The sequence below is a fragment of the Myotis lucifugus genome, unplaced genomic scaffold (genome assembly GCF_000147115.1).
Source record: "Myotis lucifugus unplaced genomic scaffold, Myoluc2.0 scaffold_110, whole genome shotgun sequence".
Taxonomy (NCBI): Eukaryota; Metazoa; Chordata; class Mammalia; order Chiroptera; family Vespertilionidae; genus Myotis; species Myotis lucifugus.
In genome coordinates this window covers 3,647,899-3,675,391 of record NW_005871158.1, presented here as the reverse complement: position 1 = coordinate 3,675,391, position 27,493 = coordinate 3,647,899, and the positions used below count along the sequence as shown (strand labels likewise).

The 27,493-nt window shown below is 37.6% G+C and overlaps 1 protein-coding gene and 1 pseudogene across 1 annotated transcript in view; both read right to left on the bottom strand.

Annotated features, from left to right (window-relative positions):
• Positions 1-27,493, bottom strand: part of CCDC18 (coiled-coil domain containing 18) — a 121,596-nt gene that overhangs the window by 73,439 nt on the left and 20,664 nt on the right. The window contains exons 7-14 of the mRNA XM_023757670.1: positions 19,085-19,181; positions 16,427-16,548; positions 15,246-15,537; positions 9,355-9,479; positions 8,120-8,280; positions 2,529-2,752; positions 1,192-1,302; positions 588-719 (exon numbers count right to left, since the gene is read on the bottom strand). Of these exons, the coding sequence (XP_023613438.1) occupies positions 588-719; positions 1,192-1,302; positions 2,529-2,752; positions 8,120-8,280; positions 9,355-9,479; positions 15,246-15,537; positions 16,427-16,548; positions 19,085-19,181 (1,264 nt within the window). The remainder of the gene's footprint in view (positions 1-587; positions 720-1,191; positions 1,303-2,528; positions 2,753-8,119; positions 8,281-9,354; positions 9,480-15,245; positions 15,538-16,426; positions 16,549-19,084; positions 19,182-27,493) is intronic.
• Positions 25,337-25,453, bottom strand: LOC111826926 (annotated as a pseudogene).

Sequence of the window (27,493 nt, the reverse complement as noted above, 5' to 3'; positions counted from 1 at the left end):
GTGGGTAGGGGCTGTGAGAAGAGGGGGCGGGGAAATGGGAGCTATCTGTAGTACTATCAATAATAAAAATATATATTTAAATTGAAAAAAAAAGATTAAAACTGAAATGGCAGGGGTGCTATATAAGAAAGCATTTAAAAATGATCCAGGCCCAGCTGGGATAGCTCAGTGGTTGAGCGTTGACCCATGTACTAAGAGGTCACTAGTTCAATTCCTAATCAGGGTACATGCCCAGTTTGCAGTATCAATCCCCAGCAGGAAGCAGCAGATCTTTTCTTTTCCTTCCTTCCTTCCTTCCTTCCTTCCTTCCTTCCTTCCTTCTTTCCTTCTTTCCTTCCTTCCTTCCTTCCTTCCTTCCTTTCTCTCTCTCTCTCCTCTCTCTCTCTAAAAATCAATTTTTAAAAATCTGTTGTTCTTAATTAAAAAAAAGACTCAGAAGCAATGGGATTCTGATTATAGTACTTGCCAGTAACTTATCTACGTCTTTATTTCCTCAGATATTAAAAAAAGGAAGTTGGACTAGTAATGTTAAGGTAATTTTTAGCATCCATATTCTATATTTACTTGTAAAAATATTAATGTCTTACTCTTTCAATCTGCTTTTCCATTTCTTTATGCTGTTCAAGATGAATTTTCTTTGCCTTTTCAAAAGCTAAACAAATTTTCTCATGTTCTGTGTTGATATTGGTTTCTAGACTTCTTATCTTTTCATTCTTTTCCTAGGAATACAAAAACACTTGAAAAGAATTTAATTGAGAGGTAGTTTTACATAAGAACATATTAGTAAAGCATTATATTTGTGATACTCTATTCTTTAAAGATTCATAGTAGTTAATAAATCAAACTTCAAAAATATTTAAATACTTATTAAAAAGCCAAAATGGTTATTTTAAAAATTGTATCAAAATGAGAAAATTAAACTACTTAAAAAAACTGCGAATATCAAAGAACTACTATTATTTCCTTCAACTCTACTAGGATAAAAATGAGAAAATGTACGTAACAATTGCATATAATATTAACCTAAAGATATGAAAACAAAAAAGGAATAATGGGAGGAGTTTAGAATTTATACTTTCCTATATGATATATTTTATAATAATAATACTAAAACAAACATGCTGTCACGAATTAAATGCCTTAAAGTCATGGTGAATTTGTAGCCAAAAAAAAAAAAAAGGTAATTTTTACCATAAGCTCCTGTTCAAGTTCCGCATTTTTTGCAGCAATAGAGGAATAAGCAACTATTTTTTCCTCCAGCTGTTTCTCTAGAGTTAAAAGTTGAGAACATTTCTTTGTCATCTAAAAACAGATCAAAATGAAAAATTATTTTAAAAACCTACTTTAAAAAATGAGTTACAATTTAGAAGAAAAACAAATAATGGAGGGTAGATCAGAGATACAATGCAGCTCGTTTCATCCATGTAATACATAAGCAATTTAATTCAGACCCTCTATGTCTAAGTAGGATTACACCTTAACCCATTTCTTAAAAGAAGCTATTAAAAACTAAAATTACTATAATAAAATGTTAACAATAGTTATTTGATAATAGAATTATCAATGATTTATTTTTCCTTTGTCCCTTTTTGTATTTTCAACAAGATTGTGCTAATTTTGTAATTTTTAAAAAAGTTATTAATCTTAGTACTTGATAATTTTCTAAGTAAGCTAAAGCTATAATTACAGACTGATATAATCTCCTTTTCCATTACTTAAGCAAGCTCCTATCCCACAGGTCTTTTTCTTGGCTACAAACTTTAAGATGAGAATTCAGACATTTAAAAAGTGCCCCCAGAGATAGCGGCAGCCCCTGGTTTGAAGGATGAGTATAACAGACACCTGTGTTCTGGGTCCACTATGACCTAATGAGTTATCCTTGTTCTGACCTCAGTGGGATGAAGATCAGATAGTCACAAAACACACATTATCCCCTTTTCAGAATGTAATCCACAGCATTATCTGTACCAGATTCATAAGCAGTTTTTTTTTTAAATTCACATCCCTGAGCATAACTCAGTATCTGCTGAATCAAAATCACTAGGATCCAGAAATCTGCATGTTTAACAGGAGTCTCAGGTGATTCTGCTGTTTGCAAAAATGTGAAATCCTCTATTACCACTATTTTTCTTCCAATTGCATAATCCAAATACTTTACTTGTACATGTGTATTAACCACATTAAGTTATACTTAGAAGAAATAAGAGTATAGCACAGTATAAATTCCATCAAATTTTAGATCTTTTAGCACCCTAAAGTGTATTTTCCTACTTTTAACATAGGTTATAAAGCAAATGTTTCCAAACAAAATTTTAGAAAGAATTTATAAATGGGGTGATAAGGACACATATGTAATACCTTAATCAATAAAGAAAAAAAATAGAAGAATTTATAACTTATGTGGTACCATTAATATTGTTAAATGTATAAAACTGGACTTAAACATACAATTTTTATTAAAAACCTTCAATAATATATTTTTTCTTGTATGAAAATGTAGCCCATATAAACTGTTAATTCAAGCTTACTTCACTTTCAAGTTTGCTAGAGTTTGAAGCTTTCTCTAGCAGCTCTTCTTGAATCAGCTGAAACTGACTAGTTCTGTGGGCCATGTTAACTTTCAAATCAGAATTCTCAGCTTCTATTTGCATCAACTTAGTACGGAGTTCTTCTATTCCAGAAGCAAGTTTTTGCCTCTCTCTTTCATATTGCTTGCTCACAGTATGTTGATTTTGATCTTTTATACTTTCTGCTAGTAAAAATAAAAGGAAAATTGTTCAGTATAAACTTCAAAAGAAACTATTATAATGTTAAAAGATTTAATCATAAAGTTTAGTTTTTGATCTAATGAATAGTCAAGGGAATGGAGGATGAGATATACATTAAGGAAAATATAATGAAGCGAACATAGTAAGTACATTACTTTCTAACTTAAATACATAATAAAGTGGGAATAAGTTCTTCTTAGTATCACTCACTTTTATTTTTTTTAAAATATATTTTATTGAATTTTTACAGAGAGGAAGGGAGAAGGATAGAGAGTTAGAAACATCGATGAGAGAGGAACATCGATCAGCTGCCTCCTGTACACCCGCACCGGGGATGTGCCCGCAACCAAGGTACATGTCCTTGACTGGAATCGAACCCGGGGGCCCTTCAGTCCGCAGGCGGATGCTCTATCCACTGAGCCAAACAGGTCAGGGCAGTATCACTCACTTTTATAGACTATTCCTTCATACTAGAAAAACTATTCCTTTGTACCAGGAAAAGGCCTTCTCTGCCTTTAAAAATCCCATTTTTTTTAATAGAAATCATTGTTTTAAAAACAACACAACAGCCCTGACCGGTTTGGCTCAGTGGATAGAGCATCAGCCTGCGGACTGAAAGGTCCCAGGTTCGATTCCGGTCAAGGGCATGTACCTTGGTTGCGGGCACATCCCCAGTAGGAGGTGTGCAGGAGGCAGCTGATCAATGTTCCTTTCTCATCGATGTTTCTAGCTCTCTATCTCTCTCCCTTCCTCTCTGTGAAAAATCAATAAAACGTATTAAAAAAACAAAACAAAACAAAAACAACAACAACACAACAAAACCCTTGTCATGTCTCCTTAAACTGAAGTTAATCATAAAATGTATTTGGATAACTTGAGATCATTATGAATATTCTGATATAAAAGCTGAAAACAGTGACTCCCAGTCCAAACTAACTGATGAGAATTCAGTGATGCATTTTAAAACTGAGGGTTACCAGAGGCAGTTGTCTGAATACACCCTTTCTCCATTATAAACATACACACCTATCCTCACACCTCAAGATAACGGGAGCTTCAGAATTACTTTATAAAGGCATAGTGTAAATGCATGAAAACACACATAGATGTGGAAACAAGTAGAGATGTACTATGACTTTAGTTCTTCCTATCAACTCTTCATCTTGCTAATATTTCACTTTCTACACTAGCTATCTATCATTGGCTCTATTCTTTGATGTCAGAGAATCTATGACATATATTTATCACCGCCTCTAAAAACTAGTATTCCTTCTGCTAATCCATCTTTCTTCTTTCTATTCTCTCTAATAACTTAGATATCTACTTTTCTCTGCTGTCATTTCTGCTGCTAGACTGTGTATTTGAAGATAGACTGTGATACATTGAAGCTGTAAATGTTTTGTATTTGAAGATAGACTGTGATACATTAAAGCTCTACATGTTAACCACTAAGGCAACCACTTAAAAAAAATAGGTATAGTTAGTTAATTAGTAGTGGAGATTTAAAAAAATGAAATACTAATAAGGCAAGAAAGATGAACAAAGGCCAATAGAACAAATAGTAAACAAATACTAAGATGGTAAATTTAAACCCAAAATGGAATACTAAGAAGGCAAAGATGAACAAAGGTCAATAGAATAAATAGTAAACAAATACCAAGATGGTAGGCTTAAACCCCCAAGGATTGATAGTTACATTTAATGAAAGTGACCTAAACATTCCTATTAAGGAGCAAAAAATGTCTACCTGCTTATAAAAGCAAGAACTAAATATATACTTTCTATAAGACAATCACTTATACATAAAAATACAAGTTAAAATTATGGGGGAAAATCATACTAGGCAAACACTAATCAAAATAGTTGGTGATAAACTATCAGATAAAAATAAATGGAAAGATGTTTTGTGTTCATGGATTAGAAAAATTACTATTGTGAAAATATCCATACTATCCGCAGTGATCTACAGATTCAATCCAACCCATATCAAAATTCCAATGGCATTTTCCACAAAAATAGAAGAAACAATCCTATAATTTCTATGGAAACACAAAAGACCCCAAATAGCCAAAGCAATCTTGAAAAAGAACAAAGCTTGGAGGCACTAAGCTTCCTGATTTCAAACTGTATTACAAAGCCAAAATAGTCAAAACAGTATGGTACCACATAAAAACAGACACATTAATTAACAGAACAAAATTAAGAGCCCAGGAATAAATCCATGAATACATGACAAATTAATTTATAAAGGGGCTAAGAATATACAATGGAAAAAAAAAGGATAGTCTCTTTAATAAATGGTGTTAGGAAAACTGGACAGTAACATGCAAAAGAATAAAACTGGACCACAAAATCAGCTAAAAATGGATTAAAAACTTAAACATAAGGCCTATAACTATAAAAATCCTAGAAGAAAACATAGAGAGTAAACTCTTTAAACTCTATTTTGGTGATGCAATGGCAACAAAAGCAAAAATAAACAAATAGGACTATATCAAATTAAAAAGCTTCTGTACAGCAAAAAAAAAACCATCAATAAAATGAAAAGGAAATGTATGGAATGAAACAATATATTTGCAAATCATATATCTGACAAGAGGTTCATATCCAAAATATATAAAGAATTCATACAATTCAATAACAAAAAACAAACAATCCAATTAAAAAATGGTCAGAAGACCTAAATAGACATTTTCCAGAGAAGACACACAGATGGCCAACAGGCACATGAAAAGGTGCTCAACATCACCAATCATTAAAGAAAGGCAAATCAAAACCACAATGAGATATCATCTCACATCTATTAGAATGGCTATTATGAAAAGACAAGAATTAACAAGTGTTGGTGAGGATTTAGAGAAAAGGCAACTCTTGTATACTGTTGGTGGGAATGTAAATTGGTGCTGCCCCTAAAGAGAATAGTATGGAGATTCCTCAAAAAATTAAAAATAGAACTACCATATGACCCAGAAATTCTACTTCTGGGTATTTATCTGAGGAAAACTAAATCACTATCTTGAAAATATATCTGCACTCCTATGTTCACTGCAGCATTATTTACAATAGCCAAAACATGGAAGTATCCTAAGTAGCCATCAACAGATAAATGGATAAAGAAAACGTGTGTATACGCAATGGAATATTATTCAGCCATAAAAAGAAGGGAAATCCTGCCATCTGTTACAACATGAACCGACCTTGAGGGCATGAGGCTAAACAAAATAAGTCAGACAGAGAAAGACAAATACTGTATGATCTCACTTATATGTGGATGGAATCTAAAATAAAACAAAGCCATAGATACAGAGAAAAAACAGGTGGTTGCCAGAGGCGGATGGGCAGCAGATGGGGGAGTGCAAAGGGCGAAGGTGGTCAAAAGGTACTGGGGATGTAATGTACAGCATGGTGACTGTAGTTAATAATACTGTATAGTGCACTTGAAAATTGCTAAAAGAGTTGATCTTAGAAGTTCTCATCACAAGAAAAAAATCTGTGACTTTGTGTGGTAATGGATATTGACTTATTCTGGCAATCGCTTCATAATAACTTGTATATGCAGATATTAAATCATTATGTTGTACAACTAAAACTAATACAATGTTATATGTGATTTATATCTCAATTAAAAAGCTGGAGCTTCTAGATTAATTTTGGACAAACTAATCTTCAGTATAAAGTATATAAGCAGGAATAAAAACATACATTTACTATAATAATGGGGTCCATTCAACAAGAAGACACAATAATCTTAAATATGTAAGTATATAATATCTTCAAAATATCAACAGTAAAGACTGACAGAATTAAAGGAATAAATTAACAAACCAGCATGTAAATCTGAAGATTTTGACACTACTCTCAGTCATTTACAGAACAAGTACACAAAACTTTTTTATTAAGGATAAAAAAGACTTAACACCATCAACCAATTTCACATGATTGACATTCAAAAGAACATTCCACCAGCCCTGGCCTGGCAGCACAGTTGATTAGAGCATCATCCTGATAAACCAAGGTTGCAGGTTTGATCCCCGGTCAGGGAACACACAAGAAACAACCAAGGAATGCATAAATAAATGGAACAACTGATGGATCTCTCTCTCTCTCTCTCTCTCTCTCTCTCTCTCTCTCTCTCTCTAAAACCAGTTTAAAAAAAAACAACGCTAAAAAAAAAGAGAGAACACACTTCACTCAAAAATTATAGAATACTAGTACTTATTAATTTTTGTCAAATGCATCTGGAACATTCAACTATACACTGACTAAGCTTCAAAACAGTATTTATAAAATTAAATCTGGTTCACTCATGAATTAAGCTGTTTAATGGAAACAACCTAATGTCTACCGCTAATAACAGGTATCTGAAACGTCCCTAAATATAAGGAAATAAACACACACAAGAGATATAAAATATCTGAAATGAAAGTACAATATGTAATTTAAATACATTAGAAAATAAGTTAAAGTAAACTTTAAGAAAAGTTAGAAAAAAGAAAATTAAATATAAAGTAAACTGGGAAGGAGTAAAAAGAACTGATTGTGGTGATTGTAACAAGGGTATATAAACATGAAAAACAAACAAATCGTATCAAGTGTTTGTTTTAGGGGAATATTTTATTGTAAGGAAATTTTACTTTAATAAAGTACTTGGGGGGGGTGGCGGTTAATCTTCACCCGAGGATATTTTTTCATTGATTTTTAGGGAGAGTGGAAGAGAGAGGGAAAGACAAAGGGAGAAACATCAATGAGAGAGAAACATCAATGTGAGAGAAACACATCGATGGCTGCCTCCTGCATGAGACCTGACCAGGGGCCAGGCAGGGGAGGAGCCTGCAACCCAGGTATATGCCCTTGACAGAAATCAAACCTGGGACCCTTGGGTCCACAGGCTGACCCTCTATCAGCTGAGCCAAACGGGCTAGGGCTAACGTACATTTTTTTAAAATATAATTTTATTGATTTCAGAGAGGAAGGGAGAGGGAGAGAGAGAGATTGAAACATCAATGATGAGAGAGAACCACCAATCGGCCGTCTCCCACATGCCCCCCACTGGGGATCAAGCCTAAAACCTGGGCATGTGCCCCTGACCGGAATCGAACCCAGGACCCTTCAGTCCGCAGGCCCAAGCTCCATCCTCTGAGTCAAACTGGCCAGGGCTAAAGTACATTTTTAAAGAATCATGCAAAATTTAAGAATTTTGAAATAATTTTTGCTGTCTTATCAATCCATAACTAGTAATAACAGATTATTTAGTATGTTTGATAATAGTTGTTAAGCCATTTATTTTTAAAAAACTATCACAGAGAACTCTGATCATAATTTATTTTAAAAATTCAATAAAATATACTCACCTACTTGACTAGTTCCTAGTTTTACAGGTTCTGTTTCTAAACTATGTAATTTGCCATTTTCTTTGATGTCATTACGAGAAATAAGACTCTGAGATAACTGATTTGCAGTTAGATTTGCCTGGAGCTTTTGAATTTCTGCCTCTTTTATTGCAAGCTTAATCCTAGCACAGAGAAAAGAAGCCAAAAAATATTAGAAAGGTTCTATAAAAATATCTCATACTATTTTTTACCTTTCAAGATGGAAAAAATTTAAAACTGGTATTAGTCAACTATTGGGCAGGATATGCAAATTCTTTTCTACCACTGATTGGACTATAAACTGGTTCAGATACTTTAGAAACTTGGTGATACCTAGTAAAATTGAAAATGTACACGCTATGACTCAGATTTTCACTTTTAGGAATATATACTAGAGAAACTCATCTATATTATAGTTAACATGTATAAATGTGTACTTTGTAGCACTGTATGGAAAAGATAGAAACTAGAAACACAGTAACTATCACTAAAGGAATAAATTGTGACATTGTTATAGGATGGACTCTTATACAGCTATAGAAACTAAATTAACCACATTAATCCATGCACCGATCAATCACTCTACTTACTTCAACATGGATGAATTTAAAAAATGATCGAGTGAAAAAGCAAAATTACAAACAATATAAGCATACAGTATATTTCTGTGTGCAAGCATATACAAAATGGATTGAAGAATATGTACCCAATTCATGATGGTGGATACTAAGGAGGAGAATGGGACTAGTGGTAAGAATCAAAATGTATAATCTATCCTGTAATGTTTTATTTTTTATTTAAATAAACAGATTTGAAACAAATATCACAAAACATTAAGAAACAATTCTTTGGCCCTGACCAGTTTGGCTCAGTGGCTAGAGCATCGGCCTGTGGACTGAAGAGTCCCAGGTTCGATTCCGGTCAAGGGCATGTACCTTGGTTGCGGGCACATCCCCAATAGGGGATGTGCAGGAGGCAGCTGATCGATGTTTCTCTCTCATGGATGTTTCTAACTCTCTATCCCTCTCCCTTCCTCTCTGTAAAAAAATCAAAATATATTTTTTTAAAAGAATCAATTCTTTGTTGTGGAAACAGATATTTGTTATAATACTCTGGACTTTTAGTATATTTTTCAACATTTCAATTAAAGATCTTAATTTATTACCAGTTTTTAAAAACATTGTATTTGCTACAACTTCAGAACCTAAAAACCATACCTCAATTCCGAAATCATCATTTTATTTGTCTCACAGCAGCCAATGTAGTTGTCTTCCTTGTTTGACAAACTACTCATCTGTTGCTTAGCAAGAGATGATTTAAAACCAAGCATTTCTCTTTTTAACTGTAAGTATAAAAATAAACATATAAATTTATAATATCTGTGATATAATTTTTTTATTCAGAACTCCAACTCTGAGAAATTGTGTGAATTTAATAGAAACAACCTAACATCCATCAATAGAACATATAAATACATTATGAAATAGAAAGATAATGGGAAAACTGCAATAGTTAAATAAACCTGCATGATGTAAATCATTATGGAAACATTACATAACATAAAACTGAATGTAAAAAAACAGTAGCACATGTAGTATTTTTTTTAGCCGTGTAGTATTTTTTAAAATGCACTAAACTATATATATGTGTGTGTGTGTGTGTGTGTGTGTGTGTGTGTGTGTGTATGTATACACACACACACATATATAATATATATATATTCTAGATGCATCTGTATGTGGCAATATTTAAAATATGAACAAGAAGGCCTTGGCTGGTGTGGCTCAGTGGTTGAGCATCAATGATTCCTGGTTAGGGCAAATGCCCGGGTTGCAGGCTAGATCTTCAGTACGGGGCGTGCAGGAGCCAGCCAATCAATGATTCTCTCTCATAACTGATATTTCTCTCCTTTTTTCTTTTTAAATGTATTTTTATTGGTTTCAGAGAAGAAGGGAGAGGGAGAGAGAGAGAGAAACATCAATGATGAGAGAGAATCATTGATTGGCTGCCTCCTGCACATCCCGTACTGGGGATTGAGCCCGAAACCTGGGCATATGCCCTTGACCGAAATCAAACCTGGGGACTCTTCAGTCTGCAGGCCAATGCTCTATCCACTGAGCCAAACCAGCTAGGGCTCATCATTGATATTTCTATTTCTCTCTCCTTCCCTCTCTGAAATCAATAAAAATATTATTTTAAAAAAACAGCAACATATAAAATATGGACAAGAAGGCCCTGGCCAGTGTGACTCGGTTGGACAACATCCTATATACCAATAGGTTGCCATTTGATTCCTGGACAGGGTACATGTCCAGGGTTGTAGGCTCGATTCCTGATAGGGGGTGTGCAGGAGGCAGCCTATTAATGTTTCACTCTTCATATCCACATTTCTCTCCCCCTCTCCCTTCCCCTCTCAAAAATCAATAAAAAAAATTTTGAAAATATGGACAAGAAGGATACACATGAACTTCAAAATAGTTGCTACCTCTAAGAGGGAGAGAATTAGATGTGATAGGTATATAAAAAGGCTTCATTTACCTGTAAAATTTTATTCTAAAAAAATCTCAAGTGGATATTCAAAATGTTATCCACATTTAGCAAATGCTATGCTACATTGGTCTCTGTGCTTTTCTGTGTGCTTGAATAACACAGAATTTTTAAATTAGTTGTAAAAAGGGGCAAGGTAAACAATATGACCATTACCTTCAAATTATAACCAAATCACATTTTCTAGAATGAAAAAACTCACATTTCCAAACTATGTTATTCTTAGTACTGCATGAAACACAGGATCAAGCATATTATCACACTACCTTTAGAATCTCATATTAAATAAATTTTGATACTGAGTCAAATTAGAATATCACTTTAAGATGAATGCTATCTGCATATGTTACTATCAGATTTACAAAGCAAACTGGTGCATTAAAAACCTAAGCAGCCGAAACCGGTTTGGCTCAGTGGATAGAGCGTCGGCCTGCAGACTGAAGGGTCCCAGGTTCGATTCCGGTCAAGGGCATGTACCTGGGTTGCAGGCACATCCCCAGTAGGAGATGTGCAGGAGGCAGCTGATCGATGTTTCTCTCTCATCGATGTTTCTAACTCTCTATCTCTCTCCCTTCCTCTCTGTAAAGAATCAATAAAATATATTAAAAAAAAACAAAAAAAAAACCTAAGCAAATAATCAAAAATCAGCATCCTAGAAAAGTAGATATAGCAGAGGCTGGGAACCAAGAATCATACATTCAGTTTCAATTCCGCTACACGTTATTAACTTCATGGGTAGCTATTTCTTCACCAATAAAACAATGGTATTGAATCAGATACTTTCTAAGGTCCCTCGTAGCTTCATAATTTCGTGACAGTTTAAAATTGTTAAAAGGCTACCGTCCAACCACGACACATTTATCTGTAGCTTTCTCCTGATCTCACCATTATTTTACACTTATCAGAAACAAATTTCTGATACAGGTATAATTTAACTTCTTCCTAATCTCACTTGTAACTATGATCATATGCATATATAACTTAAAGAGAAAAAGGGACTGGCTACATTATAAAAACATTTTCATGTTCTGTACCATTCAGTCAGTACGTGAGAAGTTGCTCAACATTAATCATTAGGGAAATGCAAATTAAAACCACAATGTGATAACACCTCATACACACTAATATAGATATAATAAAAAGAATAAACAATAACAAATATTGGCAAGGATGTGGAGAAATAGGACTCCTCATGCATTGCTGGTAAGGATATAAAATGGTGCAGCCACATTAAAAAACATTTTGGCATAAATTTACTGTATGACTCAGCATTTCTATTCCTAATCAAAAGAAATGAAAACATATCCACACAAAGACTTACATGCAAATGTTCATAGCAGCATTATTCATAATAGTCCCAAAGTAGAAACAATCCAAATGTCCACCTTTTGGTGAATAAATAACATGTGGCATATCCACACAATGGGTAATAGTCAACAATAAAAAGAAATGAAATACTGATATATGTCACAATGAATGACCTTCAAAAACATTAAGAATGCAAAAGAGCCGAAACCGGTTTGGCTCAGTGGATAGAGCGTCGGCCTGCGGACTCAAGGGTCCCAGGTTCGATTCCGGTCAAGGGCATGTACCTGGGTTGCGGGCACATCCCCAGTCCACCTTTTGGTGAATAAATAACATGTGGCATATCCACACAATGGGTAATAGTCTATCTCTCTCCCTTCCTCTCTGTAAAGAATCAATAAAATATATTTAAAAAAAAAAAAAAGAATGCAAAAGAACAGATGCAAAAAGAGACCACGGTTAATTTAATTTATAAGAAATGTCCAGAAAAGACAAATCTCTAGATGCAGAAAGTAGATGAGTGGGATAGGGATTAAAAATGGTGGCAGAGTAAGTGGATGCTGCATGGACATGCTTCCAGGAACAAACTGGAATTACAACTAAAATACAGAAAAACTTCCTGAATAATCAACAGAAAACTCGCAGGAGAGAACCCTGATACCTAAGGACCAAAAGTGGAGACCACATAAACTGGTGGAGGGGCAGAGGCACGAAAGGGCTGGCTGGGCGCCCACAGACAGCAACTGAAGTCCCAAGGAGATATCTCAGTTGTCAGGGGTTGCCACTGAGAACTCTGGGATCTAATCCCCAAGCTGGGCTCCCCAGCAGAGAGCATCAAAACTGAAGAGGGTACCCACATAACATCTGGCTATGAAAAGCAGCTGAAAATTCAGGCACCCTCTTAAAGGGTCAATGCACAAAATTCCCTGTGGAGCTACCCATCTTGTGTTCCAGCAGAGAGGGGGTGAAGTGTACTGGAGCTGAGAGAGCAGAAGTCAGGACTGGGGATCAGGGGGATAGAGTTTAGAACGTAGACACCCCAAGTTTCCTGGGCTGAGTCACTCCCTCACACAGGACATCTTTCCAACATAGACATTTGCCTTGCCTGTGAGGAAGACAGTTGACATACCCTATTGGAAAAAACCTTGCCCTTAGGTCACTTAAGAGATTAAAAATAACAATTAGTCTCCAGGCAGAAGCAACCGCCCTACCCTGTCAAAAAAAACTCTCACCACACCTGAGATGATTGCCTGGGGGGCAATTCAAGAGGAATGCTATCAGTCTGTAGGCAGACGCAGTCTCTGGAGGCTTTGAGTGTTTGCCTGATCTAATTAGTCAGAAACAGCCTTTAACACTGTCCTGCACTAGACATTGAGAGGTGTAGAGCAGCAGTCACCAACTTTTCGGACCTCATGGACTACCAGTGATCTGCAGACCACTGGTTGGCGATTGCTGCTCCAAAGGTTTCCTTAAACCAGTGGTAGCCAACCTTTCAGACCTCACAGACCACTAGTGGTCTTGGCGACCGTTGGTATAGAGGATCTAATACATAGTCACAAACCCACACAGACAGCCAAAATGAGAAGACAAAGAAACAACCTCCAAATGAAAGAACTAGAGAATTTTCCAGAAGAAGAGATAAATGAAGCAGGGATAAGAAATTTATCTGAAACAGAGTTCAGAGTAATGATGATAAAAATGCTCAAAAGCATGAAAAAGAAAGTAGATGAGTGGCTCCCTAGCGGTAAGGGTGGGTACAAAAACTAATTATAAATGGCACAAGGGGTCTTTGGGAGATGAAAAAAATGTTTGAAAACTGGATTGTGGTAACTGTTCTAAAACTTGTAAATTCACTAAAAATAATTAAACAATACACTTAAAATGGGAGTGCGGGTGAATTTCCCGCCAAAATATAAGATGGCTCTGTCTTTTGGTTTTGTTCCATCCACCAAAAGGGTGGATTTCAAACAAATATTTGGTAATACGCAGTTACAATCGGCCCGAGTTTACACGTTTCCCGCACTCCACCACAAATCTATATGAACCGAGTTAAAGACGGCTCCCGCGGAGTACGCGCAATTCACGCGAGCCGACTTAACTCGTTTCCCGCACTCCAAGTGTTAAAATGGGTAAATTTGGTGATATATAAATGTCACTTTAAGAAAGCTATTTTTTGTGGGAAACAGTATGGAGTTTCCTCAAAAAATTAAGGATGGCCGAGACCGGTTTGGCTCAGTGGATAGAGCGTCGGCCTGCGGACTGAAGGGTCCCGGGTTCGATTCCGGTCAGGGGCATGTGCCTGGGTTGCGGGCACGTCCCCAGTGGGAGATGTGCGGGAGGCAGTGATCGATGTTTCTCTCTCATCGATGTTTCTGGCTCTCTATCTCTCTCCCTTCCTCTCTGTAAAAAATCAATAAAATATATATTTAAAAAAAATTAAGGATGGAATTCCCATTTGACCCAGTAATCCCACTTCTAGGAATATATCCCATGAAATCAGAAACACCAATCAGAAAGGATATACACAACCCTATGTTCATAGCAGCACAATTTACAATAGCTAGGATTTGGAAACAGCCAAAGTGCCCATCAGCATATAAGCTGATTAAAAAACTGTGGTACATCTACACAATGAAATACTATGCTTTTGTAAAAAAGAAAGAATTCTTACCATTTGCAACATCATGGATGGACCTGGAGAGCATTATGCTAAGCAAAATTAGCCAGTCAGAGAAAGATAAATATCACATGATCTCACTCATTTGTAGAATGTAATGAACAAAAATAGATCCAGAGACACAGAAGCATTGAACAGACTGTCAAACGTCGGGAGGAAGGGAGGGTAAGAGATCAACCAAAGGACATGTATGCATGCATATAAGCAAAACCAATAGACACAGACAGTAGCGGGATGAGGGCATGTGCTGGGGGGTGGGAATGGCTGGGGAGAGGTCAATGGAGGAAGAAGGAGACATTTGTAATACTTTAAACAATAAAGAATTTAAATAAAAATGTTTTTAAAAAGCTGTTTTAAAAAATTCTGTGCCATTCTTATATATGACATCTGAGAGACTGAGAAAGGCTGAAATAGTAGAAAGTAAAAAAGAAAAAAAATAAGAATTAGACAGAAAAGAAATTGATGTTTGAAAGTATAGACATCTAAAAAAAAAAAAAAACAGAAGCTAATAAATCAACCACAAAATGATGGTTTCTTATAAAGCACTTCAGTAAAATTTTCCCTTTCACTCATACTTACCGGCAATCGGGACATAATTTTATCCAAATGTCTCAGTTCCACTCTTGAACTTTCTATTTCTTGCTGACATACATCCAGTCGCTCATTCTGTGTTGCAATACGGACCTTTAATTCTCTGTTTTCATTTATTAGAGAAAATTTTTCTCGAAGTATTTCGTCTTTGTCCTCTAATTCACTCTCTAGCTTCAAAATACTTTGTCTAGATTCAGATAATTGTGCCATTATTTCTGAATTTTTCACTGCCATGATTCTTATTTTTTCTTTTCCATCGTTATTTTCTTCTTTTAACTGCCTATGAAGAAAAAAAAGCAGAAAAATTAAAACATATTCATTTTTAATAATGGTATTTAGTTAATCTCATACAAAATATTTTAAAGCTTAATTTTGAAATAAAAATATCTGCTCACATTTGCCATGTGCCTACTTTCTGCATGCCAGGTACTCACAACTTTATGTGGTAGCACTATTATTACTTCCAGTTTATATTTGGGGAAACTGAGGCACAGAAAGGTTATGAAACTTGCCCGGTGTCTCACAGTAAGTAGTAGGGTAGGATAACCCCATTATCTCAGAAACATTTCTGTTCCTTTTTAAAAGTGTGAAACAGGAGGTGTAACTCCAAAATCCTGACACAACTTTTTACAGCTTTAAGAAAGTTTTAGATCATGTAAGGAACAATGATGAAGTATCAGCCACAACTCCATAAGGTAAAGTCTAATCAACCATTAACAGATTACGAAGCATTACTATTTTCAAATACATATACCTATAAATATATGTCAAACATTATGACAATCTAATCTTTAGAATTGTTAATGTATTTAATCAGTTCCCTTTCTAAAGGGAGAAGGCTGGACTAGGTGATTCTTCATGATTTGAAGATACGTATTTTACTAACTAGCTAATGTGGTCACACTATAAGAACATTAAGTGTGTGTTAATTTTCTCTAAATATTTGCAAAGCAAAAATTGTGATATTATTCTATATCTACAAGTATATCAACATCCATTTTATTCATTTAAAATTCTCACTTCATTATATCTAGAAAACAATTTGTCATGAAGCCTATCTTTCTACATAATTTAAGACCACAATTAAAATATACAAAATACTCTATTCCGAAATGCTTCAATTTCTTCATTTCCCCACAAAAATCCTTTTCTACAACGGGATACTGTACCTTAATTTCTCTTTTAGAATTTCAAGGTCACTTTTATATAGAGCACACTTTTCCTGTAGCCTTTTATTTTCTTTTTCACAGTTAATTAGATTTTTCTCTAATATTTCTTCTTCAGCTTGAACCTAAAAACAATAATTTGTTTTAAGTATGCACACTAATGTCATAGGTTTTAGGTTTTTTAAACTAAAAAGTAGTGACTTTTGAAATAATCAGGAGAGTGGAATAAGTATTCCACCCATTTAAGTCACCAACCTTATAGTAAAGGGAGGAAAGTGAACTTCCTGGACAGGGAATAGGATTCTAACTACCTGTTCAGAAATGGTTAAGAGCCTATGACAGAGGGGCAATAGCAAGAGTGTTCTGGCCTCACATGGACAAGTCAAACAACTCATGCAGGGATTCTGCATGAAGTTACTAAAGGCTAACTTTAGTACAAATGTTCCAGAGAAGTAATTTTTGAAATTGTAGCTACAAAATACTCCCAATGAAATCATAGTCCAAAATTTAAAACAAAAGCCATGTACCCAGGATGGAACAGTGGGAGTGGAGGACTGGGCAGATCTCCCTCACTTCCTTTGTTAAATCTACCTAACTATAGGGCTCTGCTGAGCAGTTTGAAATTGATAATCCTAAGAAGGGTTATGAAAAATCATCTCTTATATTTGCCTCTCTCTCCTCCATAAAGTCCTCCCTTTCCTCGAGGATACCCACCCTATACTAGTCATTCTACCTTCCCCTACAGATTACCTTTTTAAAAATCACTTCTATGATATTTCATTCCCACAGGGACCGTCTCCAAGGCTTTCAAACAGTGACCTAATTAATTCATATTTAAGATTTTGGTATCAAATGGGATTTTGATTTCTTAATCATCCTATCTAATAATAGACAAACATGGTAATTAACTGTAACTTCGCTACCCTTCCCATTGGCTAATCAGTGCAATATGCAAATTAACTGCCAACCAAGATGGCAGCCGGCAGCCAGGCAGCTGAAGCGAACAGGAGGCTTGCTTGCTCCAGTGATGGAGGAAGCCAAGGTTCCCCGCCTGCCGCTGCCGGCCTCTGAGCTGCACTCTAAGAAACAATGTTGCAATTATAGAAGCTAAACAAACCCCAGAAACCTGCTTTCAGCCAGCTGGGCCTCAGAGCTGGAGTTGCAACAGTGTTTCAATTATAGAAGCCAAACAAACCAGATATTTGCTTTCAGCAGCCAAGGTCTCAGAGCTGGAGCCGAGCCTCAGAGCTAAAGCCGGCTCTCAGTTCCAGTGACAGCCACAGAAGGTAAATAAATCCCAGAATAAAAAAAAAAAACGAGCCGAAACCGGTTTGGCTCAGTGGATAGACCGTCGGCCTGCGGACTGAGAGGTCCCGGGTTCGATTCCGGTCAAGGGCATGTACCTGGGTTGCGGGCACATCCCCAGTGGGAGATGTGCAGGAGGCAGCTAATCGATGGTTCTCTCTCATTGATGTTTCTAACTCTCTATCTCTCTCCCTTCCTCTCTGTAAAAAAATCAATAAAATATATTTTTGAAAAAAAGAAAAAAAGAAAAAAAGGAGAGGTTGGGAGCTTCAGTCACCTGCCAGCCTGAAAACGGCCCTCAGCCCCTCACCCAGACTGGCCAGGCACCCCAGTGGGGACCCCCACCCTCAAGGGCGTGTGACCAGCTGCAAACAGCCATCATCCCCTCACCCAGGCTGGCCAGGCACCCAATTGCGACCCCCACCCTGATCCAGGAGCTGCGCCCTGGTGGTCAGAGCACTCCCACAGGGGGAGTGCCACTCAGCCAGAAGCTGGGCTTATGGTTGGCGAGCACAGTGGCAGTGGCAGGAGCCTCTCCTGCCTTCAAGACAGCGCTAAGGATATCTGACTGCCAGCTCCCTACAGGTAGTGGGCCTAAGCCATCAATTGGACTTCCCTTGAGGGCTCCCAGACTGAGAGAGGGCTCAAGCCAGGCTGAGGACCACTCTATCCACTGAGCCAAACCGGTTAGGGCTCTTCTACCTTTCTTTAATCAGAATCATTAACTTCCTGCTTCAATTATCTCAAGATGGAAGTCTCTCATATCAGTATCAGTTGACCAGACCTCTCTTCTGAGCTCCACAATTGAACATCTAACATGTGGCCTTCCTCCAAACAGGTTTTATTACTATGTGGTATTACTTGAAGGTAGCAAATAAATGTAATAAAGCCATTATATTACTATGAAGAATTTGTTCAGGAATCTTCCCTTTGAGAGGCAGAAGTGAGCCCCTCTCAGGGTGGTAGATCCAGGGAGATCAACTGAAGGCTACATAATCTACTCTTTTATTTTCCCTGAGGTTATAGGAATAAATTTCCTGCTTCTATTTCTATAGCTCCAACTTCTGCTCACTCACCCCATCTTTCTCTATATTTTATTTCTTCTCTTGTCTCCACTCTTTTCTCTGGATAAAAAAGTTTCAACTCATTATAAAAATAATTGTCCATCAATTAGTTAAGGAACATCATGCTTAACTAATATTTATAAATTATTTCAAAGATTTTATTATAAATGAGATAATAAAAATTACTCCCTGCTTTAATCATAAATACATATATTCTATTTATGTCTCTATTTTTACAATATGGACTGTAATACTAAACACTGACTTTGTACAGTCAGTTAATTAGATTTACCTTTTCAAGCTTTTCAGCCACTTTTTCTTTATAATGTTGGAAAGCTTTACTCAGCTCTTCAGCATTATATAGTGCTTCATTCCTTTGTCGTTCAGCTCTAAAATTTAAAAAGGGATAATTAATAAAAGCAAAAGATGCCCTGCACTGAATAGTTAAGTTCCAAAGTAACCTATATTTAATTTTGAGGAATTATTAGAGAGAAACAGATTTCTCTGTACTAAAAAAAAAAGAGTACTGCAAATAAAAAATGAAGATTAATAATTTCCTTACTATAAGATACCAATATAAAACATAAAATATAACAAAATATTTATAAACATACTTTAAATCATACATACATTCTTATGTGTTGGCAATATTTTTCCCTCAATCCAGAAGACAGACAAGAGAAGTAGCCTGAGGCTGTCTGATAAATTGTCACTTTACTGCCTAATATATTAAAAATACTCGGCAAATCCTATGACCTTTACAAAGATCAGGTAAATTTTCAAAAAGGTATTTCAAGAGATAGTAACTTTTATTTATGCAGATATAAGAATCTGAACAACAAAATCCAATCATTACCTAGAACTGTCTTAAGCCCAACCATGCTGCCTCACCTCCTAGCTGACCCTGACCTTTCATCATACTTCTCACACTGAATTGAGACTATTGGGCTGGAACTTGGTCAATTTCCTATCCACATCTAAAACTTTCCTAGCCCTGACCAAGTAGCTCAGTTGGTTAAGCATTGCCCCAATATGCCAAGGTTGTGGGTTTGATTCCTGGTCCGGGCACACATAAGAACCAACCAATGAATGTGTAAATAAGAAGAACAAACCCATGTTTCTCTCTCTCTTACTATCTCTAAAATCAATAAGTAAAATATAAAACAAAACCCACACAGAACTTTTCTATATTTAAACCCATTCTCATCATATTGTTTCCAGTGTAAGGGAAGTGTAGTGACTTTTCTTCAACATGATTTCCTTTACCAGTACTCTGGAACTTAGCTCTTTCCTTTGAGGAACTTACTTTGTCTTCTGTATTTTAGCCTCTTCTCTATTGGCTTACAAACTCAAGTGAAAGTATCCCTTATTTCCTAAATATGTGGTTCTTAAGTCTGGATAGCAACTGTGAATACTGGAGATGTCTATTTGGTTTCAAAGTTTCAGATAAAAAATAGCAAGTATTTAAATAATAAGAGATTTATCTGAACATCTAAGAAAATACATTCTATTAATTTGCAAAGCTAGAATTCAGAAAGGATAGGATACCTATGTTTCTCACTTAACAAAATAAAAACCCCCAGATATTGTGCTTTTCCCATGTTATCCTTCCTTTCAAGCCAAAGTTATCCACTTTATAGATATCTACTCCTCTTTACCACCAATTATTTTTTAAAAGTCATAACATATTTCAGTCACACAGAACCGTCTGTATATATATTATATATGCATGTACTCACAACCCACACTTAATGAATCTTAAATCTGCTATTTTTGCTTCATGGAGACTTAGTTGCTTATTTATTTTTAATCCTTACCTCAGGACATGCTTTTAGTGATTTGATTTTATCCATGTTCTCTCTGTCATCCCTGAGGATATTTTCCCGTTGATTTTAGGGAGAGTGGAAGACAGAGAGAAACATCAGTGTAAGAGAAGACATTGATTGGTTGCCTCCTGCATGAGCCCCAACCATGGGCCTGGGCCAGGTAAGAGCCTGCAACCAAGGTACGTGCCAGTGACTGGAATTGAATCTGGGACCCTTTGGTCCTCAGGCCGACGGTCTATCCACTGAGCCAAACCGGCGAGGGCGCTTTTATTGATTTAAGAGAGAAGGAAAAGGGAGAGAGGGAGAGAGGGAGAGAGGGAGAGAGGAAGAGGGAGAAAGAGAGAGAGAGAGAAACATCCATCAGTTGCTTTCTGCACTCATCTGATAGGATCGGACACACAACCTGCCCTGACCAGGAATTGAACTCACCACCTTTTGGTGTATGGGACAACACTCCAATCAACTGAGCCACACAGGTCAGGGCAGACTTTTTTATTTTAAGCAAACAAAGACATTACAGAGTTGAGGTCCTGTCCCTGTGAGTCTTTTCAAAATCCCATTCCCCTGACTTCTTCCACAAAGGTAACCCTAGAATCACTTTTTTTTTTTAAATTACAAAACATTTTGGAAGAGTGTGGGGGCAGAAGGGGGTCCTAATATATGGTGGCAAGAGAAGATTTGACTTTGGGTGGTGGGCACACGGTGCAATATACAGATCTTATAACATAGAAACCCATACCTGAAACCTATATGTTCATGCTAACCAATGTCACCACAATAAATTTAATAAAAATAAATAAATAAAAGCACTAAGATGTAACATTAAAAAACATTTTGTATATTCATATGTTAACCTAAGCCCACAAATAGTACCTTATAATTCATCTAAGAGGCAGATTGTTTTCACATTTTTAACTTCTCTAAGATTGATATGTATTTTACAATTGATGGTATCTCAGTTTCATGGTGATATTTTTTTCTTAGTGATTACTAAAATAATGGTATATCTTAAAATCTGTGTAATCTTACATTTAATAAAATATCAGTCTTTTTTCATGTTTTTATATTTTATACAAATGGCATCACACTACTTGTATCCTACTGCAAATTGCTTTTGTTCAATTCATTCAAGACCTATCTATATTCACCGATATGACTACAATTCATTTAAAAAAAAAATCTATTACATAATATTCCATGGTATAAAAATACTGTAATTTATTTACCCAATCCACAGTTGATAGACATTGAGGTTTTTTCTCAGCTAATACAAAAAACATTCCACAGTTGATAGACAGTGAGGTTTTTTCTCAGCTAATACAAACAACATTGCAGTGAACATCACAATGCATAGTTTCTTAGCAATATATGTGAGAGTTTAAGATAAATAACTAGGAGCAAAATTGCTAGATTTTTTCCAAAAGTTATTTCAAAATTGAAGGTACTATAAAGGTGAACATTCAACTTTATTAAAATCTTTTTTAAAATTTTCACAGGAGAATATTTAGAGAAAGTGGAAGAAAGGGGGGAGAAAGAGAGAGAGAGAGAGAGAGAGAGAGAGAGAGAGAGAGAGAGAAAGATCGATGTTGGAGACACGCATGGATTGGTTGTCTCCCGCATGCACTCCAACCAGGGCTGGGGATCAAACCTGCAACCCAGGTATGTGCCCTTGACTAGGAATCAAACCCGAGACCCTTCTGTGTGCTGGCTGATGCTCTAACCATGTAGCCATATCAGCCAGGGTGTTTATTAAATCTTTTTCAACAATTTGTACAGCAGCTTTACCAATTTACATTCCCAAACAGAAATGTGTATGAGTTTCTGTTGTACCACACCCTCACCTACACTTAGAGAACCAGTAGAGAATAATATAAATAATAACTTATTTAAGCCTCCCAACAATCTAAAACTTGTCTAATTTTTATCATAAGTTCCTCAATGGTATATGAGGAAGAAAGCTTGTTTTAAATTTCCAAACATACATGACTTGGGAGATTATATTCCAATTTAACTGTACTGTGGTCTGAGAAGGTGATTTGTGTGACATCAATCTTTTGGTGTTTATTGAAACTCATGTTTTCTGGCATAGTGAGGTAGGTAACAGATTATAAATGTTATAGAAGTGCTTGAAATAATATCATTTCTCAAATTGTTGGGTATAGGGTTCTAGATAAGCATCCATTAGATCAAGATTATTAATTGTCATTCAATTCTTCAACTTCTTACTTTTTTTGTTGTTTAATCTAATAATTCCTAGTAAATGTATAAAAATGTTCCCCGTATAAGATTTATTCACTTCTACTTGAAATTTTATTTTCTTTATATATACTTGGACTAAATTATTAGATACATGTAAGATTAGAATCTCTATAGCTTTTTCCTTAAGTGTTACTTAAACATAAATTTATCATATGAATTATTTTTAACTCTAGCAATGCTTGTTGCATTTAAATCTATTCTGTGTGATTTTAATATAGCTATATCTACTTTGTTTTGGTGACTATTTGCCTGAGATATTTCTTTCTATCTCTCTGCTTTAAACTTTTCTGTGTTCATATTTTAAGTATGTCTTTTATAAACAGCATAAAGCTAAACAATCTCTGCCTTTATACTGGCTTTTTAATCCATTATAATGAATCTTTTATACCCAAAAAATATCTTTGCAAAAGTTTAAATCTTTCAATTTCAGAATGCCAATATTTATTCTAAAACTTCAAAAAGCTCCAAGAGTCTTCATGTCACATCTCTACCCCAAAATCTCAATTGCCTATTTATGCTTTCCAGGTTAAAATACAAATCCTTTGGCATAACACACAAAGCCATTTATAGTCTGGACCAAACCTGTTTTTCTTGCCTCATTTCCTATTACACCTACCCATTTACATATCCTATATAATAAAAGGGTAATATGCAAATTGACCCTAACAGCAGAATGACTGGGAATGACTGATCACTATGACACACACTGACCACCAGGGGGCAGATGTTCAATGCAGGAACTGCCCCCTGGTGGTCAGTGCGCTCCCACAGGGGGAGCTCTGCTCAGCCACAAGCCAGGCTGATGGCTGCCAGCACAGTGGTGGTGGCGTGAGCCTCTCCCGCCTCCTCAGCAGCACTAAGGATGTCCAACTGCAGCTTAGGCCTGCTCCCCGCTGACAAGCAGACATCCCCCGAGGGATCCCAGGATGCCAGAGGGATATCTGACTGCCAGCTTAGGCCCGATCCCTTGGGGAGCGGGCCTAAGCCAGCAGGTGGACATCCCCCAAGGAGTCCCAGACTGTGAGAGGGCACAGGCCAGGCGGAGGGACCCCTACCGAGTGCACAAGTTTTTGTACATCGGGCCTCTAGTAAGTATATAAAATTCCTCAATGTTCTTCAGCAATGATGTTCTTTTATATTTCTACTAGAGGCCCAGTGCAAAAAATTCGTGCACAGGTAGGGTCCCTAGGCCTGGCCGGTGATCAGGGCCTATCAGGTTTCCTGCTTCCCCACCTTCCCATCTCCTCCTTCCCTCACTGCCCACGCACTGCCACTGCGCGGTTCCCCCGCCTCCTTGCCTCTTCCTTCCCTCGCTCCCTCAGTGCCCCGCTACCACCACTGGTCACCCACTATGTTCTGTGCCACCCCCTGGTGGTCAGCGCATGTCATAGCGAGTGATCAAACTCCTGTTCTCCTGGTCGAACTCCTGAGGGGACACTTTGCATATTAGCCTTTTATATATATACACTAGTAGCTCGGTGCACGAAATTCATGCACATTGAAAGGGAATTAATTAGAGGAACATAATTTGGACTCACTATCTAATATCAATAATATGTGAGCGTGAGGCAGGCCGCGTTTCTGAAATTCAATGACATGAATTTTAGCTACTACTTTGCCAATAAAATGGAATTTACAGATATCATTTAAAAGAGCATTCAGCTTAATATTAAAAACTCTGGCTACCAAATCAGGTCTGTTTTCAATTTTTTGCCAGCATTATAAATTGTTTGCAATATCTGTCCATTTGGGGTTGTATGTCATGGTTATGAATAAATTGAGCTTGCCATACCTTGTTACAATTGCCATAGCATCCTGATGTCACTGCTGCATATTTCTGGGACTACCCTCAAAAGATGATGGAAGTATTATCATTTTACCAATCAGCACATTGTCCTTTTCAGATCTAGATATGAGATAATCCATCAAACCACTATATTTTTCAACTCTCAACTTAGATTGTTGGCTTTGATGAAATTAATCCAATTGGCCTCCATTTTTTAATACGAATCCACAATAAACTGTTGAGTTAATTTTCCTGCATTTAAAATAGGATTGAAAGTGTCCCACACAGAGATGAAATCCATAACACTGCATTTGTGTGACTCGTGTCCTTACATTTTGTCTAGTATTATTATCGATTACACTGTTGTCTCTGAATCTTAATGCAATATCTGTTCCCCAGCCTTTTTCACCATGTGGAAAAAGAATAGGATATGTCATTGCATCTAACGTAGGAAGCAGGATATTGATTTGTTTCATTTTAGTGGCATTTGGATTATTGGGATCTGGTTTACAATGAATGAGCAAGTCCCTTTCAAAAGGAGGCTCTCCATCTTTGTTTCTGAATATGACAGCAATCTCGGTTACACGGGGAGAATTATATCTACCCAGATCACTGTTACGATCGTATTTAATCACCATTGTTACCTCTGTGGGACCTTTTGCTGCTGCTTCAGTTTGGGTTGCCTTTTCTACCTCATGTAGCATCTTGTACGATTTTTTTTTTTTTTTAGATATTAAACTGTTAAGAACAGATACTACACTTGATCTTAGCCAAAAGGCGGAGAAGCGATTGTACGATTTTTTAAATTCATTTATTTCATGCATGAGGTTGTTGATATTGATCATGAGTCTTTCTGAGCAGCCCTGGTTTTCTGGCATTGCTAATCTTTTACTTGTAGCTTCGGCTGTATCCAAAATATAGAGTTGAGCAAACTTCCAAGAAACACCATCCGAAGGATGTAAAGTTCCAGTACGGTGATAAACTTGTCAGTGTATTCTAAAACAGTATGGCCCATATCTTGATGGCGATGCAATATTTGCACCCATGGAAGCAAAAGCAAAAGAACTATTTATGGAACGAATATTTTCCAGGAAATTTTTACTGTCAGAATCTTCATTTGTCATCAATCTTTTTAAATATGCAGGGTAATCTGGAAAATGTATATCATTTGGACACTTTCCCTTTGCTACGACATCGAGTAAACTTCCCATCGGATGGTTTTTCATCCGAGAAATTTAGGGATAGGCAAAATTCACATCGAACAGTCATTCCACCACAACTATGTTAGAGAATTGCATCCTCATGTACTCCATTTTCACTGAGAAGGCAATTCCTACTGGTATTGGTAGTACTTGTTGATGACTGTTCTCTAGACATATTCTGTCGTCGCCACCGCCTTCTTTCAACTTCAAAGGCACATTGGTCCTTCAGACATTTTCTGTCAATAACACCCGTGTTTTTAGGCATCGGAGCGACATTTTTCCAGTACCTGGTGTTCAGATACATCCTGTCGCAGGCGCCACCTTCTTTCAATATCAGATGCACTCTGCTCTGCAGACACTTTCTGTCGATAACGCCGGCATCTTTCGGCTGCAGAGCTATGTTATATCAACAGTTCTTTAGACATAGTCCCACCTCCCAGCTGTCACGGTCTGAGATGCAGGTGAATGACAGTCCTGGCTACCAGGCCACTGAGAGCTGTCTGACCAATGGCTGAATCTGGCTGACTCTGTGGGGGTGGGACTTCCTCCTCCCTGCTGTCAGTTTCCACAGCTGTGATGAGGAAGCTGGACAGAGGGAGCCATGCCCTCCAAGCCACCCTCTCTCTCGCTCTGCTCTATGTCCAGCAGTCTCCTGCTCTGCCAAGTCCTCCAAACCTCCTGCTCTCCGCCAGCAAGGTCCCAGGAGTCCGCAGGAGTGGCTAGGCGCGGATGGCCATGCCTCCCCGACTAGCGAAAGTCCCAGGAGCCTGCGGGCGTGGCTTGGCGCACCTCCTGGGACTGGGGAAGGTCCTGGGAGCCCGCGGCTGTGGCTGCCATCACCTCCTGGGGTGCTTGACACCTGCATATGCAAATTAACTGCCATCTTTGTCAGATAATTTGCATAGTCACTCGGATTGGCTGGTGGGCATGGCTTGAGCATAGCGGAGGGATGGCTAAATTGCATGTTTCTCTTTCATTATATAGGATATATACTAGGGGCCCAGTACGCGAATTTGTGCACCTTGAAAGGAATTGTGGGCCGCGAGGCTGCGGTGGGCACAGGGGTGGGTCTTAGCCCATCCTCCGCACTCCCACCCAGCCCCTCCCCCTGTGGCCCCCAGTCCCCTGTCTGTAGGCAGCCCTGCTCCCACCCCCATCAGTCCCATGCGCTGACAGCACGGAGCAATTGGGGCTGGCGCCAGCAGCGGGTGAGAGCAGGGCCTGCATCATCAGTGAGTGCAAGCAGCTGCTGCTGCCCCAATTGCACCTCAGGAGCAGGGGGAGGTGGAGAAGCCCTCAGGGACAACTGGAGCCAGCAGCGCCACTTGCACCAGCTGATGGCACCAAGCAATCGTGACAGGCGTCAGGTGCCAGCAGCAGATGCAAGTGGCAGCTCCGGCTCTGGCTCCGGCGCCAGCAGCAGATGCGAGTGGGGGAGAGCACTGGCAGTGGGTGCGAGCAGTGGCTCTGGCACCAGCAGCAGTGTTAGCAGGGCCATTGGTGGCAGCGGGTGCGAGAGGTGGCTGCCAGCCTCAATCGCCCCCCAAGAGCAGGAGGAGGTGGAGAAGCCCTGAGGGGCGATCAGGGCCAGCAGTTGCCACTCGCACCTGCTGATGGTGCCAAGTAAT